Source organism: Gobio gobio (genome assembly GCF_949357685.1).
Source record: "Gobio gobio genome assembly, chromosome: 15".
Taxonomy (NCBI): Eukaryota; Metazoa; Chordata; class Actinopteri; order Cypriniformes; family Gobionidae; genus Gobio; species Gobio gobio.
The window spans coordinates 21,232,002-21,252,806 of NC_137108.1; the positions used below are offsets into that span (position 1 = coordinate 21,232,002).

Below are 20,805 nucleotides of genomic sequence, written 5' to 3' on the forward strand. Positions count from 1 at the left end.
GTGAAGAAGTAAAGTAAAAAGTGAAGTGAAGTGAAGTGAAGAAGTAAAGTAAAATAAAGTGAAGTGAAGTGAAGTGAAGAAGTAAAGTGAAGTGAAGAAGTAAAGTGAAGTGAAGTGAAGAAGTGAAGTGAAGTAAATTAAAGTGAAGTGAAGAAGTAAAGTAAAGTGAAGAAGTAAAGTAACGTGAAGGGAAGAAGTAAAGTAAAAAGTAAAGTGAAGTGAAGAAGTAAAGTAAAAAGTGAAGTGAAGAAGTAAAGTAAAATAAAGTGAAGTGAAGAAGTAAAGTGAAGTGAAGTGAAGAAGTAAAGTGAAGTGGTGAAGTGAAGTAAATTAAAGTGAAGTGAAGAATTAAAGTAAAGTGAAGAAGTAAAGTAACGTGAAGGGAAGAAGTGAAGTGAAGTGGTGAAGTGAAGTCAAGTAAAGTGTAGAAATAAAGTGAAGTGAAGAAGTAAAGTGAAGTGAAGAAGTAAAGTGAAGTGAAGAAGTAAAGTAAAGTGAAGAGATGAAGTGAAGAGATGAAGTGAAGTGAAGAAGTAAAGTGAAGTGAAGAAGTAAAGTGAAGTGAAGAAGTAAAGTAAAGTGAAGAGATGAAGTGAAGTGAAGAGATGACGTGAAGTGAAGTGAAGTGAAGAAGTAAAATGAAGTGAAGAAGTAAAGTGAAATGAAGAAGGGAAGTGAAGTGAAGTGAAGTGAAGAAGTAAAGTGAAGTGGTGAAGTGAAGTAAATTAAAGTGAAGTGAAGAAGTAAAGTAAAGTGAAGAAGTAAAGTAACGTGAAGGGAAGAAGTGAAGTGAAGTGGTGAAGTGAAGTCAAGTAAAGTGTAGAAGTAAAGTGAAGTGAAGAAGTAAAGTGAAGTGAAGAAGTAAAGTGAATTGAAGAAGTAAAGTAAAGTGAAGAGATGAAGTGAAGAGATGAAGTGAAGTGAAGAAGTAAAGTGAAGTGAAGAAGTAAAGTAAAGTGAAGAGATGAAGTGAAGTGAAGAGATGAAGTGAAGTGAAGTGAAGTGAAGAAGTAAAATGAAGTGAAGAAGTAAAGTGAAATGAAGAAGGGAAGTGAAGTGAAGTGAAGTAAAGTAAAGTGAAGAAGCAAAGTAAAGTGAAGTGAAGAAGTAAAGTAACGTGAAGGGAAGAAGTAAAGTAAAAAGTGAAGTGAAGTGAAGAAGTAAAGTAAAAAGTGAAGTGAAGTGAAGAAGTAAAGTAAAATAAAGTGAAGTGAATTGAAGAATTAAAGTAAAGTGAAGTGAAGAAGTAAAGTAAAGTGAAGAAGTAAAGTAAAATAAAGTGAAGTGAAGTGAAGAAGTAAAGTAAAGTGAAGAAGTAAAGTAAAATAAAGTGAAGTGAAGTGAAGAAGTGAAGTAAAGTGAAGTGAAGAAGTAAAGTAAAGTGAAGTGAAGAAGTAAAGTAAAATAAAGTGAAGTGAAGTGAAGAAGTAAAGTAAAGTGAAGTGAAGAAGTAAAGTGAAGTGAAGAAGTAAAGTGAAGAAGTGAAGTGAAGAAGTGAAGTGAAGTGAAGTGAAGTAAATTAAAGTGAAGTGAAGAAGTAAAGTAAAGTGAAGAAGTAAAGTAACGTGAAGGGAAGAAGTGAAGTGAAGTGGTGAAGTGAAGTCAAGTAAAGTGTAGAAGTAAAGTGAAGTGACGAAGTAAAGTGAAGTGAAGAAGTAAAGTGAAGTGAAGAAGTAAAGTAACGTGAAGGGAAGAAGTAAAGTGAAGTGAAGAAGAGAAGTGAAGTGAAGTGGTGAAGTGAAGTAAAGTAAAGTGAAGAAGTAAAGAAGTGAAGAAGTAAAGTAACGTGAAGAAGTAAAGTAACGTGAAGAAGTAAAGTAACGTGAAGGGAAGAAGTAAAGTGTAGTGAAGAAGAGAAGTGAAGTAAAGTGAAGAAGTAAAGTGAAGTGAAGAAGTAAAGTAACGTGAAGGGAAGAAGTAAAGTGTAGTGAAGAAGAGAAGAGAAGTGAAGTGAAGTGAAGTGAAGAAGCAAAGTGAAGTGGTGAAGTGAAGTAAAGTAAAGTGAAGAAGTAAAGTGAAGTGAAGAAGTAACGTGAAGGGAAGAAGTAAAGTGAAGTGGAGAAGAGAAGTGAAGTGAAGTGAAGAAGTAAAGTGAAGTGAAGAGAAGAAGTGAAGTGAAGAAGTAAAGTAACGTGAAGGGAAGAAGTGAAGTGAAGAAGTAAAGTGAATTGAAGAAGTAAAGTAAAGTGAAGAAGTAAAGTGAAGTGAAGAAGTAAAGTAACGTGAAGGGAAGAAGTAAAGTGAAGTGTAGAAGAGAAGAGAAGTGAAGTGAAGTGAAGTGAAGTGAAGAAGCGAAGTGAAGAGGTGAAGTGAAGTAAAGTAAAGTAAAGTGAAGAAGTAAAGTAATGTGAAGGGAAGAAGTGAAGTGAATTGAAGAAGTAAAGTGAATTGAAGAAGTGAAGTGAAGAAGCGAAGTGGTGAAGTGAAGTGAAGTAAAGTGAAGTGAAGAAGTAAAGTGAAGTGAAGTGTAGAAGAGAAGTGAAGTGAAGTGAAGAAGCGAAGTGAAGTGGTGAAGTGAAGTAAAGTAAAGTGAAGAAGTAAAGTAATGTGAAGAAGTAAAGTAATGTGAAGGGAAGAAGTAAAGTGAATTGAAGAAGTGAAGTGAAGTGAAGTGAAGTGAAGAAGCGAAGTGAAGTGGTGAAGTGAAGTGAAGTAAAGTAAAGTGAAGAAGTAAAGTAATGTGAAGGGAAGAAGTGAAGTGAATTGAAGAAGTAAAGTGAATTGAAGAAGTAAAGTGAAGTGAAGAAGTAAAGTAACGTGAAGGGAAGAAGTAAAGTGAAGTGAAGAAGAGAAGTGAAGTGAAGTGAAGAAGTAAAGTAAAGTGAAGAAGTAAAGTGAAGTGACAAAGTAAAGTGAAGAAGTAAAGTAACGTGAAGGGAAGAAGTGAAGTGAAGAGAAGTGAAGTGAAGTGAAGAAGAGAAGTGAAGAGAAGTGAAGTGAAGTGAAGAAGTGAAGTGAAGTGAAGTGAAGAAGCAAAGTGAAGTGGTGAAGTGAAGTAAAGTAACGTGAAGGGAAGAAGTAAAGTGAAGTGAAGTGAAGAAGAGAAGTGAAGTGAAGAAGCAAAGTGAAGAGAAGTGAAGTGAAGTGAAGAAGAGAAGTGAAGAGAAGTGAAGTGAAGTGAAGAAGTGAAGTGAAGTGAAGAAGCAAAGTGAAGTGGTGAAGTGAAGTAAAGTAACGTGAAGGGAAGAAGTAAAGTGAAGTGAAGTGAAGAAGAGAAGTGAAGTGAAGAAGCAAAGTGAAGTGAAGTGAAGTGACGTAAAGTGAAGTAAAGTAAAGTGAAGTGAAGAAGAGAAGTGAAGTGAAGAAGCAAAGTGAAGTGAAGTAAAGTGAAGAAGTGATGTGAAGAAGTAAAGTGAAGTGAAGAGAAGAAGTGAAGAAGTAAAGTAACGTGAAGGAAAGAAGTGAAGTGAAGAAGTAAAGTGAAGAGAAGAAGTGAAGTGAAGAGAAGAAGTGAAGTGAAGAGAAGAAGGGAAGTGAAGTGAAGAAGTAAAGTAAAGTAAAGTGAAGTAAAGTGAAGTGAAGAAGTAAAGTAAAATAAAATAAAAGGTTTTGGACCCTAACTGCACATTTTTCCAAGTTTTCCCCGTATCAATGCAAGGCTGTGACATAAAAATAGACATGTTTTGTAGAGATGCACAATGTACATATTGGTGAAACTAGCTCTCAATTCAATTTGATTCTTAGGCCAGTGGACAGACTGTATGAATACAGCGGACGTCAACGATCAGTGCAACAATGTTCTTAACAGCAAACACTTCATGCTGGACATGCTTTATGCCCAAAACAAAAAGGGAGAGGAAGATGAGAAAGAGAAGGAGAATGAGAATGAGAAAGGGTGTTCAGATCAGGACTCCTCTGTGACCAGCCTTGCTAATCGCATTTCCACTCTGGAGGCGCGTCGGCAGGCATGCGAGGATAACATGAAGAAACTGGAAGTAGAGCATCTCGACAACCAGGGTAGCGTCAGGGCTGTGGCTGAGAAATTTGGAGATTTGGTGAAAGGACTTGTATCACCTCATGAGGTGGAGCATTCTGGGAAGGAAAAGCAGCAAGCACAGGAAAAGCCTCCACCGGCTCCTTCACCAGCACCCCCCAAAAAGGAGTCCGACCACATATGGGACCAGCTGATGACCGTGCCACGGGAGCTTCGCATCAAAGAGCTGGACTTCACGGACTTGGGAGAGGAGGATGATGTGGACATTTTGGATGTCAGTAACGTGATCGGGCCAAGTGACCTCACGCCACCTCCTCCTCCTCCCTGCCTTCCACCTCCACCACCTTTATTTGGATGCCCTCCACCTCCCCCTATCCCTGGTATGATGATGCCCCCTCCACCACCCTTTTTGGCTTCAATGCCTCCCCCATATCTTGGATCTCCTCAGCTTAGTCGAGGAGAACCCCCGCTCTTCCAGAAAAAGAAGAAGACCATTCGGCTGTTTTGGAATGAGGTGAGACCTATAGACTGGCAGTACAACAACCACAAGAGATGCAGGGAGTCACTGTGGTCCAAACTGGATCCGGTCAAACTGGACACGGCCAAGTTGGAAAACCTCTTTGAGACAAAATCCAAGGAGCTGCCAGTTACAAAGGTACCGTTAAATGACCCCTTTTCTTCCAAATATGAATCATCAGGTTTTTTGTTGTTGTTGTTTGCTTGAATCTTCAAGATTATTGGTTTACTTAATATTACATTAATTATATCCTCATCAGTCTCATTCCAATTAGTGGTGCTTATGGTCTTCACGTGGGAATTAAAAAAATGGGTTAAAAAATCCCTTAAACTTTCACTGAATGTGGAACCAGTTACCTCTATAGACCGGAATAGGGGGCACCAGTCATTCAGATAGACTAACCTAAAATGGGACACACTAGGGTAGTAGTAACTACTAGTTAGTTTATAAAAAAGTCTTAATAGGATTTTCGGAGCAGTTCTTTACAAGTTCCGCTCTTATAATATGGGAAATTCTCAGAATCCTTTCAGTATATCATTGTGGATTGAATGAGTAAATTATTACACACACATGAACAGATCAAATCAATAATTTGAAATCAGACTGCAGTTTCACAAACTGTGCTCCCACATCCCCTCTCTCATAAAATCCCAATCAAAACAACTGGATAACACAGAATCAGTGACTTGAAACATAACAAAACTTGTCAAAGCCATAGCCATGTGGGCAGCGCTCTGATATTTAGCGCAACAGCACTTCGGACCGACTCGTGTTCCTTCCCCAATCTCTCTCGTTCTCAATCACTTCCTTTCTGTCCTTGCCTGTTCTATTCTATAAAGGTAAAAATGGCTAAAAATATAACTTAAAAACAAAGAAAAATAGCAAAACACGCAGAGTGTGACATCATATTGTGACTGTTGCAGTGTGTGTAGACAGAATTCGTCCACCTCCGGTGTTGTGTAAAGTAGGCAGGTTCTTTGTGTTCATTTTTATTTCCTGTCACTGTGCAGGCTCTTTTATTGTATATTTTATTGTATACCGTTTTATTTAAAGGCTTAATTTATGTCCCGTAGACTGGTCCGTTGCATTACGATTGCAAGCTGTATCAATAATGTCAAAACGTGATGTGCAGTCAAATGTCCCAGTGTGTATGCTGTTTATATGAGTGTTCTCACCGGTACACTAATTGTGCTTCATGGAGTTTTGATGTGTTAGACTCAATAAAAAAACCACACACAGCACCCTAAAACAACTTTCCATGCCCCTGCTTATAATGTTAATAATAATAATTAAAAAAAAAAGCTATTTAAACTGGACGATTCAAAGTGAACGCTTTACGCTTTTCCATTTGTCCTGTTGTTGTGTCGACAGAATCAAGTGCGTGGAGTATGCCAGAAACTGAACTTGTATACTGTATCCAGTGTAGACAGCGTCAGTGATTATAATGGGTTCTATTTGCTTTTGACACAACACTTTTATCCAGTGTTGGCAAATGTCAGCCGCTAAGCGACTGAACGCCAGTGGGTGGGGCCTATGGTGCGATGATATTAGTGCTGGGAATCGATTAAAAAAATTAACGAAATAATCACATTTTTTCTGTAATTAATCATGATTAATCGTGATTAAAAACATTGGCATTTTTAATATTTTGATATTGTATTAATTTCAGTTATTCTCCAAATTAACGTACACTCTAAAAAATGCTGGGTTAAAAATAACCCAAGTTGGGTTGTTTTAACCCAGCATTTGGGTTGTTTTAACCTAGCGGTTGGGTTAAATGTTTGCTTAAAACAACCCAATTGTTGGGTTAAAACAACCCAATCGCTGGGTTATTTTTTACCCAGCAATTTTTAGAGTGTAGAAACCATTTAAAGACAGCATATTTTAAATATTTGTTGTAATAGCATCTTTTTATGAATGTAGGCCAGTATCACTGATACGAATGTCTCTATGAAACATTAATGACTTTACATTACAGTATTACTGAAAGCTACCAATTTCAACATTTATTAGGCTTTAAAAAATAACAACTTTTAATTTAAGTGAACTTAAAACAATCTTTACATAAACCCATTATAATAAATGTTATATTTACCCATGGCCTTCCCTGTTAGACATAGCCTATACAGAAATGAAATAATTATTAAACACCTTTCTTAACTGCATAAATAATAAATGAAATATAGATTAATTAAAGCTACAATTTTCTCTGTTCCCGTTGTTCTTTGATGAACAGACATCATCAGTGCTGCTGTCACTTTAAGATCGGCCGCTGCCGAATATGACGCGGATCTGACGCGCTGTCACATGCTTCTCATTTTCACACAGGTTCATTTAAGACGTTATTTAACTCATTTAAGACTCCTATTATGAAAATACTCGACAAAACTGGCATTTTGGTAAAATTCTCTGTGGTGTTGTTGTTATTGTTTGTTCAAGAGCAAAAGAGAACTCGATGTGTGCTCGAGACTGATGTGAGTCTGTCTGTGCGTCGAGTGTGTGTGTCGGTGTGTGTCAGGGTGTCCCTCAATGAGCTGACATGAGATGCACCCATCCAGACAGGACATTGACATACAGCGTGTTCTCTTTTGTCTTGTCGCACAGATGGTTTAAAAGCATTTATATGAATAAGAGCGTGATCATAATGTAACGCTTGGCAAAAAGGGATATAAAAGCGGACACTGCGTTAATAGCGTTAAATATTTTTAATGTGTTAAACTGAAAAAATGAATCGCCCGCGTTAACGCGTTAATTTGCCCAGCACTAGATGATATATAACTCAATGTCTTGCTCCGGAGGCAGTCGTGTGCAAATGTATTTGTGATGTTACAGATCCCGAAATATCAAAACGAGACGTTTTTGGAACTTGTTTAAATGAATGCTTTGTTTATAATGAGGAGGACGTTTTAAGCTATGAAACTTGCAGGATGTTTTAATGGTACAAATACCTCTTATATTTTAAAAGATCAAGGCAAATTTGATTTATCATGCCATGACCCCTTTAAAATAGACTTTGTCTGATGTAGGTGGATTTTTTATAGTGCTGGCAAACAACAGCCTATATTGTGGTAGCAAATTTTGAACAAAACATTATTTTTTTTATTGCTCTACTTTGGTTTTACCTGGCTTTTGTCAGCACACGTGAAAACACGCCATAGCTGCTAGGAAGTTACTTTGATCTTTTCTGGGCCTTTCTTCTGTAACACATGGTATGAATTCTGACACCTTCAGTTGCCCATGTGCGGCCCGCATAACTCTTTCTTACAACGTGATCGCACATGTTTAAAAGGGTTGTAGAATGTAGGTCAAAATGCTAATAGGTTGGTTGATTGGCTGTGATGGATGCCCTTTTGCCTAAAAGCTTCATCAAAGTGCTTTCTAGGATCCGTGAAATCTGATGTCACTCAGAACAAACTCAAGTCACAAATCAGAGCTTAAATGAAACATTCGCAACACAATCAATACAACCTGTTATGTGGATCTCAGAGTTTGTGTGTGCTGTACAATAAAAAAGGAACCGCACCGTCATTCCAAGTTGTAACAGAGTTCGTTGTTATAAATTTTCATGTTCAGAGATGAATCCCTGACTATATAGAATGAACACTGATGTTCACCATCACAGGTTTTAGATGATGTTGGAGATAAATTGATGTTCTTATGATGAAGATCTATCATATTATTGGGCTTGTTCGCTCTTAGATGGTGTTTCAGAAATGTGGCCTGCATGGGGTTTCCTCTCCTCTCTGCTCTGAGCAACCTTTTCCAGCTGTTTTTCATTTTTCGGCCCATTCTCCCTCCCTTTTTCCTCCTCTCCCCCTGTTTGGCAGCAGACACCAGTACCATCATGGCTCTGCTCCTTCAGAAATATTCCCCATCAAAGTCCCAAAATAGCCCTCAGGTGTTTGCGTGCCTTTTCTGCAAGTAAACATTAAACATATCCCGTGTTTTTGTGTTCATATCTCAGGAAGCCATTTTTAAGGTAATTAACCACATTAAAGAAATGCCTTTCCTAGTCAGTTCAGTGGCCAGCGTGAGAGTAAGAACAGGCTGACGGATCCTTATTTCATATTTGGTGTGGGGAATAGATGTGTATCTGTATGGTAAGCTATGCAATGGGCGAAGCAGCCTAGTTGTGGGAACTAGAAACATTTCTTATCATTAATCATGTGCTTCTTTTAGTATTTTTGTGGAAACCATGATACTTTTTTCAGGAGAAGATTTTTTTGTAACAATGTGAAAGCTACTTTTTACTGTCACTTTTGATGGACTGAATGCACCCTTGCTTAATCGTGAAAAGATTTTAATCACGATTCAAATACCCACGCGATCTCATTCCTAAATGACAACTATTCGCCTGTGTCTATTAAACTTTTGACAAAATCACACGGAAACTCAAATCTGCTTTTGTGCTGCTGATGACCCAGAGAGAGCAGTTATCATGCATGAAACAACTTTTCAACCACACAGTTTTGTTATTTCTGTGTTACAAATATTCATATTACCACAAAAGTACTGGGATAAAAGTTAATATTTTGGATATAAACACTGATATCTGCGGTGTCAAAAAAGAACAAATGACCTTTTGAAAATAACTTGGTGCTTCAAATAATGATCGATTTGAATGATTGTATCGCCACCAGATGGCACCATGTGACTGTTAAAAAGTATATTTGTCATTGAATCAATCATTCAAGAATTTTTTCAAAAATGCTGATTCATCCAGCAATGAAACAAGTCAAGTCTTTATGAGTGAGTAGGGCTGGGTACCGAAACCTATATAACCGGTATGTACCGGACCGAATCAGAACGCAGATTTCGGAGCCTCATTTAGGTGCCACTTAAATTAAAACGTGCTTTTGCGCCTTGGCTGGCGCCAAGCCAGAGACAGACAAGCTCAGCGCTCGTCACATATCACAATTATTCAGTGTTTTAAACCACATAATGTTTATTTTAGGTTTCAGACATTAAATGCTCACTGTCTATGGAAGCGGCAAAAACAATCCTTTCAGACAGTTATAACTTGACTATGTGTTTCATTCATATCAGATACACATTATATAGTAACTATATAGTTTACTCTATTCTTCTCCCAGTTCAGCGGCCACTTACTTTCATTTCGTGAGACGTGGATGAATTTATGTGATGTAAATCCGACAGGCGCAAACTAACATGGCGCCGCCCATCGTGCAGTATACATCAACTAACACACATTCACTCACACATATTTGAAAATCAGAATATCAGATAGTATGACATAGTTAACAAGTTTGTGAATATTTTGAGTAAAAAAGAAAAAGTGAAATAAACCCGATACAGCTGAGCTGTCATACCACGCTATTGTGGCAGCTGTGTGTCATGTGAGAAGCACGACGCGTCGCCATGGAAACAATAAGATGATGCGTTCCAAAATATTTAGCCAGAGAATGTGGTCATATTTCTGCAAAATAAAGCTGAAGCTTGAAGCTGGTTTATAGCATACCTAGAATACAGACGTCTGCTGTTATTACTGTAACTGTTATTTAGAGTTAAATTAGTTGTAGTTGGGTTAGGTGGCTTTAGTTTTACTGTGAATTTGTTAAGTAAGTTGTGTTTTGTATTTATTTATATTTATATATTTAAGTATACTTTAAACTTGTAATAAAGTTTTAAATTTAAATAATAATAAAAAAAATCAATAAAAAGCCATTCTTTAATCTCATCCACCTCGTTTTGTGCCTTTTTTTTTTAAGTATCGGTTTAGGCACCAGTACCATTTTAAAAGTATCGGTTTGGCACCGGTATCGAAAAAAACCCAAACGATGAGTGAGTCATTGAATCATTCACTTTTTTATAATTCATTCAAATTAATTAAACATTTGAAGTAGACTGCAGCAATTGACATTTTGTCAAAATCTGTAGTAAATTGCATAAAATTTTGTTTAGTTGTCTGTTCAGAATCGTGGGAGATTTTTTATTTTTTTTTAAAGGTGATTCCCAGTTTATCCAGACTCGTGCAGCTCAACTTCAAACCATTGAGATCTGGTATAAATGACTTGAAAAATGAAAAATGACAAAAATCTGTGCATTTTCCTGAGATGCATGAATGAGTGAGAGTATAAAAAGTGTTTTAAAATTTCACATAGCCCAAAAAAAACACTGCTTTAGAAAATATATTTTCGGCAGAATACAGTTATATTTTGTCTACTGAAGCTAAAGTTTTCCCTCTACTCCAAATTCTCTACGCCAAATACCACAAATTGCTAAACACAACTTGTCTTTATCTTCATCCAGAGGCGGTGCGAAGAACGCAACGGCAGTGCAGGCAACCCCAATTACAGCACCATTGCTATGTTCATCACAGCGTTGAATAATATTCAATACGTCCATATAAATATAAAAAGTGTGTTTTAAAATTTCACACAATATCTTTTTGGCAGAATAGTTATATTTTGTCTACCGAAGCTAACCAGCCAACCTTCACCCCTTTAACCCATCACAGTACGATCACTGCGAAAAACTTTGAGGATTAATCTGTTTATATATCTGATTTCAGAAAACGGCAGCAGACGGGAAGCGTCAGGAGATCATCGTTCTGGATTCCAAGAGAAGTAACGCCATCAACATTGGCCTGACGGTCCTGCCGCCTCCTCGCACCATCAAAACAGCGATCCTCAACTTCGACGAGTACGCCTTGAGCAAAGAGGGCATAGAGGTAATACTGCACTGGCTTCAAATTACATTCCGTTTCGCAAATTATGACAAATCAACCACAAGTAATGAAGCAAATTCGACATGATGAAATTATTAAGAAAAGCTACAATAAAACTTAATACATATACGTTTCAGTTATAAAGCTAGTACAATGCATGGCTACACTTTAATCCCGAGAATGCCAGACAGGTTACCATGCAGAAAACACATCTGTACTTAATACTAACCTTGTTTTGAGTCCACGTGAGTCACATATTCCTTGAACCCCTCTACAGTTCGCTCTCGCTCCCTCTTTCTCTTTCTCTCTCTCGTTACATCAATCATTCAGGCATTTATGATCATCCCCAGACTGCTACATGAAAGCATATTTTTACCAAAATACATGGCTCTCTACAACTGTGTTCAACAAGACAGAGACATACTGACTGTAGCCGAGTTGGCAAACAAAAAGCATGGAGTCAAAGCTCGTGTCCAAAATAACTCAACCTCTCTGCCCTGAGAGCATATACATTTACTTTGGGTTTCCACAAAACCAATAGATTTTACCCTTAAAACTGTTTAGCAAGTTGGTTTGGCCAGCGAGTCGAAATATTATGTGGATTTCCTGCTAAACTGAAGCATTTTTGGCAGCGGTCATATAATTCATCTCAAAGATTAAAGGTTAGCAAAATGCTTCATTTAGGCTGTTGCAGCCCATGATACAGATCTGAGGTAAATGCCTCAATATCAACATGTGAATAATGGAGCTCCCATTTTCTCATAAAATCTGTAATTTTTTATCTTTCGTCATGGGAAAAATGGATTGGAGTTTTTCTCTCCACCCTTTTTATGTCTCTACAGAGAGCATTATATTCTCACTGACAACCACAATTTATGTTTCTCAAGATTTTATCAGAAATTTTGTTTTGGTCAGGAGAAATTATTTTCATTCAGTTATGCAACAGAAGGAGGTTGCCCCCTAGTAGATGAAATAGTCGTCATTTTCTACATTTTTACATAATGCCGTTTCTTTCCAGGTGTTGTTATTCATCAACGCTCAGATGATTGATCGAGCGAATGCCTTTCTAGGGGTGAATCCCCATATACAATGGCTTCTGACAGTGATGCTAACACTCCCCGTCGGTTCTCGTGCTCTTTCATAGAAAATCCTGACAATGATTCCTACGGAGGAGGAGACACAGAAGATTCAGGAGGCCCAGTTGGCGAACCCCGACACTCCGCTGGGCAGTGCAGAGCAGTTCCTCCTCATTCTGTCCTCCATCAGTGAGCTGTCCGCCCGCTTGCAACTTTGGGCCTTTAAGATGGACTATGATGCTTTGGAGAAGGTTAACCTCATGTTTTGTTACCCCTTTATACAAATCAAATGACATTGTAGTGGTTTGAGAACAGTTGCTTTTGACCTCTCTGTAAGACTTTCGCTCATCTTTGAAACACAAATGAAGATATTTAAATGAAATCTGAGAGATTTCTGTCCCACCATTGACTGTCCATGCAACTACCACTTTGATGCTTCAAAAAGTTAATTGAGTTCATAAAACTAATCAGTATGAATCGAGCGGTTTAGTTCAAAGTTTCTGAAGAGACTCGATTGCTTTATATGATGAACAGCTTGAATTTAGGCCTTTATTTTCATATGCAGTCTTGCTCAAAAGCTTACACACCCTTTGCAGAATTGAAATTGTGAATAATTTGAACAAAATAGGGGATCATACAAAATGCATGTTATTTTTGATTTAGTACTGTCCTCAATAAGATATTTTACATTAAAGATTTTTACATATAGTCCACAAGACAAAAAAAATAGCTGAATTTATAAAAATAACCCCATTCAAAAGTTTATGTACCCTTGATTCTTAATACTGTGTTGTTACCTGGATGATCCATGGCTGTTGGAAAACTGAAGAATTTGCAGGACCTGAAGGATATTTCTGAAGAACATTGGGCAGTTTAACTGCTCATGAACAACCATCACAAAACAAAAAAACAGCCGTAGATCATCCAGGTAACAACATACAGTATTGAGAATCAAGGGTATGTAAACTTTTGAAGGGGTCATTTTTATAAATTCAGCAATTTTTTTTGTCTTGTGGACTAACATGCATTTTGTATGATCGCTCTTATTTTGTTAAAATTATTCACATTTTCACAGATTCAGCAAGGGGTATGTAAACTTTTGAGCAAGACTGTTCAAAGCGATCGTGTCTCTTCAGAAAATTTAGACTAAACCCTTAATTCATATGGATTTTTTTTATGATCTCTTTATGAACTTTTTAAAGTGTTAAAGTAGTAGTTGCGTAGACTGTCAATGGAGGGCAATATTGCGATTAAACTTTACCTCATGTAAACACAATACTCCGATCAAACTAATGTGATTAAGTTCACAATTGTAGTAACCATAATCACAATAAACTATGTGGCGTACACTGATTTTATTTGCAATACACAGGCATGTAAACATCACATTATTACCACTACCATTGCCATTATTACGACCAAAGTGTGCATATGCTCGGGCATACACAGAATATCGTGTGTTGTTCACACAACTTCATGAATGAACTCCATGACGTTATTCTGAAGTTTTCCCTCTACTCCAAATGCTAAACTTTTCTTTATCTTCATCCAGAGACAGTGTGAAGAACGCGACAGCAGTGCAGGCAACTCCAATTACAGCACCATTGCTATGTTCATCACAGCGTTGAATAATATTCAATACGTCCATAGAAATGTGTTTTGCATTTGATGAAAGTAGATTAAAACAGTGACCAAAAACACGCTTACTATATGTGAATTCATCATTTGTCCCTTTTTAAAAAAACGGCATATGTTGGATAGGTATGTTTTGAAGCATGGCAGCTGGTTTAAAGGGATAGTTCACCCAAAAATGAAAATTAGCCCATAATTTACTCACCCTCAAGTCATCCTAGGTGTATATGACATTCTTTTTTCAGACAAATAAAATCTGAGTTATATTACAAAAGTCCAGGCTGATCCAAGCATTTGAATCGGATTCATAGTTGCTCTGTTTTTGAAGTCCATAAAAAGTGCATCTGCCCATCAAATAATGTGCTCCACGCGGCTCTGGGGTGTTAATAAAGGCCTTCTGAAGCGAATCGATGCATTTGTGTAAGAAAAATATCCATATTTAATACTTTATCAAGTAAACTTTCGACCGACCGCCTTCCCTGTTCAATTTATGGAAAAATTGTTGAAAGTTACCCTGCCGATCGAAAGACTAACACGGCCAGGTACGCTCGTCATGACGTCACGGACGCATCTTGAGTTTCACTTTCAACATTCAACACTTTTCCACAGAAGGCGGTCGGCTGAAAGTTTACTTGATAAAGTTAAAAATATGAATATTTTTCTTACACAAACGCGTCGATTCGCTTCAGAAGGCCTTTATTAACACCCAGGAGCCGCGTGGAGCACGTTATGTGACGGACAGATGCACTTTTTATGGACTTCAAAAACAGAGCAACTATGAGTCAAATTCTAATGCTTGGATTAGCCTGGACTTTTGTAATATAACTCAGATTTTATTCGTCTGAAAGAAGAATGTCATAAACACCTAGGATGACTTGGGGGTGAGTAAATTATGGGCTAATTTTCATTTTTGGGTGAACTATCCCTTTAAGCTGGTCTTTAGCTGGTCATGACTCATGAGCTGGTTTAAACTGGTTCTAAACTGGTTATAAGCTGGTCCTGAGGTGAAGCTAGTTTCTTAGGACCAGTACTTGACCAGCTTTAACCAGCTCATGAGACATGACCAACTAAAGACCAGCATAAACCGGCTCAAACCAGCTGCCATGCTTCAAAACAGACCTAACCAGCATATGCTGGGTTTTTCAACAGGGGCGCTGTGGGGAATGTGAATAATGGTGGTAAAAATAACCACACTTCTTTTCAGAATAGTGAAATTTGCATATATATGGGAGTGAAGTTTTAGTGATTTAGTCCTTACTCTGATTTTTGAAAATAATCATAGTCATTTTGAGGACTTCTCTACTGTATTCTGTGTTGGGACTGCACTTGATGTTGAGTTTAAAATCTAGATCCCGAAGCAAAACCACCACTCTACAGAATTCTTTCCCAGAGGCAATTTATTTCTAACCCATTCTGTTTCTTGTTCTTAGGAAGTAGCAGAACCACTACAGGACCTAAAGGAGGGCATGGACCAATTAGAAAAGAATAAGACGCTGCGCTACATCCTTTCAACTCTGCTAGCTATTGGCAACTTTCTCAATGGGACCAGTGTGAGTGCCAGCAAAGTCTACAGCTATTCTTTCAAGCCCTAATCTCTCCATCTCCATCTGTTCTTTCTGTCTGTCTGCCGTATTCGCTTAGATCTTAATAATGTTAAAAAGGCTGAAGGAGATAAACCTGATAAGGTGGTGAGTTTGGCATGGAATCTCTTTTGTTACCGTAAACCATTGAGCATGGGCAGCAGAACAAAGCCAGCGAGAGTCATGTCGCGTCCGTGGGGATTTATCCATTCCCAGCTCTGTCGTGCCTTGTAGACTTGCAGACAGGGTTGAGATTCTGTTAATCATATGTTAATGAAGCATTGGTCAGAATCATTATGAGAGCTGCACATAGACTCTGCACACGTTCAAAGCGCTCTTATCTTAATGCAACTGATGCTAATCAACTAAACTCGTCAGAATAATGTCAAAATGAGCCCTTTTTTTAGGAAATGATTTGATGATGGACCAGGTCCAGAGTTACTAATGCTCTCAAGGTGCATGCGATTTTCTACATTAGAGATCATTTCATCTTGCATATTTATACATTCAATTGGATCTGATATGAAACTTCCCTGCTTTTTCATTTAGTTTTGTCTCGAGCGTGAGTGTTGTTTCCCCCTTTTATTTATATTCAGAGACCAACTGTAGCAAAATTACTGCACTTGTTTGACACAATTATGTAATACCTATTTTTCACTAAATATGAAATTTATCCTAATATACAACATATATGTATCTTATGTATCAACCCTGTTTCAGCAGGGAAATATTAACACTTTATATTTGTAAACAATATATATCTCTCAGCACATTACAGGAACTAGTAACATAACATGAATACAACAATTAAGTTTTTAAACTATTACAGAAATACTACGTTTATTACAGGAAAAATAGCAACATGCATAATTTGTATTATTGTATGCAAATAAATATGTGACAAAAATGCAGCAGCGGATCTGTATTTTTATTGTCAGAGCCCATTCAGTAAATCATAAACTACTTCAAATTATTCTATTATTTAAAAAAATATTCTTTTAGGAAGTCACTGCAAATTTCAGTTGAACTTTGCAGATAATATAATGTATATTATATTTAATATTTAAATATATTATTTCCCCCTTAAATGTGTTTTTATGAAGCCACTGCAAACATCAAAGTCTAAATCAACCAAACCAAACAAAAAATATATATATATACTATATTGCCAAAGGTTTTGAGACACCCCTCCAAATCATTCCAATCAGTTCCATGGCCACAGGTGTATAACATCAAGCACCTAGGCATGCAGACGCTTCTACAAACATTTGTGAAAGAATGGGTCGCTCTCTGGAGCTCAGTGAATTCAAGCGTGGCACCGTGATAGGTTGCCACATGTGCAGTAAGTCCATTCGTGAAATTTCCACACTACTAAATATTCCCCGGTCAACTGTTAGTGGTATTATAACAAAGTGGAAGCGATTGGGAACAACAGCAACTCAGCCACGAAGTGATAGGCCACGTAAAATCACGGAGTGGGGTCAGCGCATGCTGAGGCGCACAGTGCGCATAAGTCGCCAACTTTCTGCAGAGTCAACAGCTACAGACCTCCAAACTTCATATGGCCTTCAGATTAGCTCAAGAACAGTGCGTAGAGAGCTTCATGGAATGGGCTTCCAAGGCCGAGCAGCTGCATCTAAGCCTTACATCACCAAGTGCAATGCAAAGCGTCGGATGCAGTGGTGTAAAGCACGCCGCCACTGGACTCTAGAGCAGTGGAGATGTGTTCTCTGAAGTGACGAATCACGCTTCTCTGTCTGGCAATCCGATGGACGAGTCTGGGTTTGGCGGTTGCCAGGAAAACGGTACTTGCCTGACTGCATTGTGCCACGTGTAAAGTTTAGTGGAGGAGGGATTATGGTGTGGGGTTGTTTTTTAGGGGTTGGGCTTGGCCCCTTAGTTCCAGTGAAATGAACTCTTAATGCTTCGGCATTACCAACACATTTTGGAGAATTTCCTGCTCCCAACTTTGTGGGAACATTTCGGGGATGGCCCCTTCCTGTTCCAACATGACTGCGTACCAGTGCACAAAGCAAGGTCCATAAAGACATGGATGAACAAGTTTGGTGTGGAGGAACTGACTGAACTGAGTCCTGACCTCAACCTGATAGAACACCTTTGGGATGAATTAGAGCGGAGACTGCGAGCCAGGCCTTCTCGTCCAACATCAGTGCCTGACAACACAAATGCGCTTCTAGAATGATGGTAAAAAATTCCCATAAACACTCCTAAACCTTGTGGAAAGCCTTCCCAGAAGAGTTAAAGCTGTTTTAGCTTTTAAAGGGTTGGCCAACTCCATATTAAACCCTACGGATTAAGAATGGGATGTCATTAAAGTTCATGTGCATGTATAAGCAGGCGTCCCAAAATTTTGGCAATATCAAGCGCCAGCGTTAGTTCTGGCAGGCCACGTAGTCAAGCTCCGCTATCAGCTGATTGGGAAATTCTAACTCCGCCCCTCTTTCAGCTGATCTGTTTCAGCTGATCCTATGCTCTTAATTGGCTTCTCTCAAACAGGGCGCCTTACTTAAGCACAGCTTCACTTCAATCTGCCTGCTTGGACGCTTCTGCTGCATGCTGCTTTGCAACCCACCTCCTCCCCAGCTCCTCCTTAAATTGCTAACTTAATCATTTCATTCTGTTGTCATTGATGCATGCTCTGTTCTAAATGGGGGATTTGCTTTGCCCTCCCAGTTAAATGGGAGGTCGTCCCCAGAATCTGCTGCTGTTCCCTGTCTTGGCTTTTCATGGAGCTCATGAAAGGATGTGGAACTTAGAACAGAGCCATACCGCCAAATCTAAATCTTTGCAAAATATGCAATTAAAATGCAATTTATGCAATTTGTCTATTGTGTTTTTTGACTTTAGTGGACCTGACAGAAATAGTATTTATGTATGTGTGTGTGTGTGTGTGTGTGTATATATATATATATATATATATATATTAGTGCTGTCAGTTAAACGCGTTATTAACGACGTTAACGCAAACCTATTTTAACGGCGTCAATTTTTTTATCGCGAGATTAACGTTCATTTTGTTCTAACAAACTTTGTAGTTTTTTCACATGCTGTTGCAACAACTAGTAACGTTAGAAAAACTACAACACCACTCCGGATGTAGCTAGACCGGAAACAAAACATCAGGCACGCTGCGGCTGCCCGCACTCGTTTGGGCCATTAAAAGAGTAGACGTGGATGGCAAGCGTGAGACGCCGAAATGAGAAACATATTAAGCCATGGTTTAACTCAGGGGTCTTCAACTAAAAGTGCTTGTCTTGAGCGCTGCTTTCTGCTCTGATGGTGCGTTCACACCAGACGCGAATGAAGCGTTTTGCGCGAGTGATTTAAGTCAATGCAAAGACGCAAATAGACATTCTGCGGCGCGGATTAAGCGGCGTGCATGTCGCGTCATTCGCGTCCGGTGTGAAGGCACCATCAGTCTCTTCTTCACTGCATGCTTCACCGCGCGTCTGGGTCTGAACGTAGTAACTGAGCATTGCAACGTTAACTGTTTCATTACGTCAAAAGGCTTCGCGGTCCGGATTCGGACCGGAGTCCGCTAGTTGGCGACCCCTGGTTTAACTGCACTATAGGCGGAGTCCTAGTTTACCTTGCATGTGCACTTTGTAATTTTATTTTGTATCACCCTGTTTTGATCCCTTAGAAAGGGCTGTTGAAGGGGCTGTTTGTGCAACAAAGTATTTGTTTCACCCTTTTATTGATGGGCAGTGTTACATTGTGTGAGCGACTATTTGCTCCAAGTGAGAATGTTGGTGTGAAATCGAACACTAAAGTATGCCAATGTTGTTTTCAATAAAACAAACATTTGAACAAAGCAAGCCGATCCACTTTTCTATGTTGATAAGAGCATTAAAACATGGGCGTCGGAAGCAAAAAAAATGTGGGTGGGTCCTCAGAATTTTTTTACTGGAGTAGATGCCAATTACATTAAGTACAAATATACCGCTTTACTTGGTAAACGTATAGGTCGGAAAGACAAAATTACGTAAATCAATCGCCATTTCATTGAGAGCGACAGTAGTGTAGGGGTAAGACGCACGGCATCTAGTTTTGACACAAATCGACCCGCGGTTCGAGTCCGGCTTTCGCCGAAATCAATCTTCTCCGTTTTCCCATCACATATCAAATCGGAAAGGCATTTATTTTCAATACAAATTAAGAAAATATTAGAAAAGTGGAAATAAAGCGTCTAATATGTGTTTAATAATAAGTGTTTATCGATTAGGGTTAGGTAAACAGTGTGCTGAATGTTAGAGACGATAAAAGTGAGTGGGTCCAATATCATTGATCGTAAAAAGTGGGTGGGTCTTGTCCCACCTACATACAATGGTTCCGACGCCCATGCATTAAAATAAGAAAAAATAATGGGACAAAAAGAAATCAAGGGACATTTAGAATAAATAAAAATGTGCGATTAATTGTGATTAATTGTGAGTTAACTATGACATTAATGCGATTAAACGCGATTAAATATTTTAATCGTTTGACAGCACTAATATATATATATAGAGAGAGAGAGCTACCTAAAAACATTTAAGGCTGAAAAATACTACATCATTATAAATGTTGGGTTTATTTTTATAATTTATTTTATGTTCATGGTGTGATTGGTTCTGTTTTCAGGCTAAAGGCTTTGAGCTGAATTACCTAGAGAAAGTTCCTGAGGTAAAGGACACCGTTCACAAACAGTCCCTACTGCATCACGTCTGCTCCATCGTCGTGGAGAAGTTTCCAGACAGCTCAGACCTCTACTCTGAGATAGGAGCCATCACTCGCTCTGCTAAGGTTAGCGTAACTACCATACTGTTTACAAGACCATCAGCACTGATTTACTCCAAGCCTGTACCTTCCTTTGAATGTTTTTGTATTTTTGGTCTTTCATTATATTTGATTAATATGGTACAGACAGTACAAGCAATGATGGAGGAGGGACATTGGGAAATGAGGAATGATCACTATGAGTTTGTGCACTCATTGCTAGGCAATGAAACAATAAGTTTAGAATAATTAAGATTTTGTATGTTTTTGAAAGAAGCCTCTTATGCTCACCAAGACAAGAAAATAAAAAAACTGTAATACTGTGAAGTATTATTACATTTTAAAATAACCATTTTCTATTTAAATATATTTTCAGAATCATTTTAATATGCTGATTTAGTGCTGTTATTATTGGTGCTCAATTATTAATAATGGTTCTTATTATTATCAATGTTGAAAACAGATTTTGCTGCTTAATATTTTGTGGAAACTGTGAAAAGTTTGAGTGAAAAGTTGAACTGAAAGTCCTAAAGAAAGTTCCAAATGTGCATCGATGGAAGCAAGAACACCTGACCTTTTGTACAAAGCTAACACATGAT

The 20,805-nt window shown here is 38.1% G+C and overlaps 1 protein-coding gene across 3 annotated transcripts in view; it reads left to right on the forward strand.

Moving 5' to 3' along the window:
* Positions 1-20,805, forward strand: part of fhod3b (formin homology 2 domain containing 3b) — a 250,841-nt gene that overhangs the window by 217,152 nt on the left and 12,884 nt on the right. For all 3 annotated transcript variants that reach the window (XM_079837560.1, XM_079837561.1, XM_079837562.1), the window contains 5 exons: positions 3,685-4,589; positions 10,984-11,142; positions 12,284-12,466; positions 15,278-15,397; positions 20,072-20,233. In XM_079837560.1, coding sequence (XP_079693686.1) covers positions 3,685-4,589; positions 10,984-11,142; positions 12,284-12,466; positions 15,278-15,397; positions 20,072-20,233 — 1,529 coding nt within the window. The remainder of the gene's footprint in view (positions 1-3,684; positions 4,590-10,983; positions 11,143-12,283; positions 12,467-15,277; positions 15,398-20,071; positions 20,234-20,805) is intronic.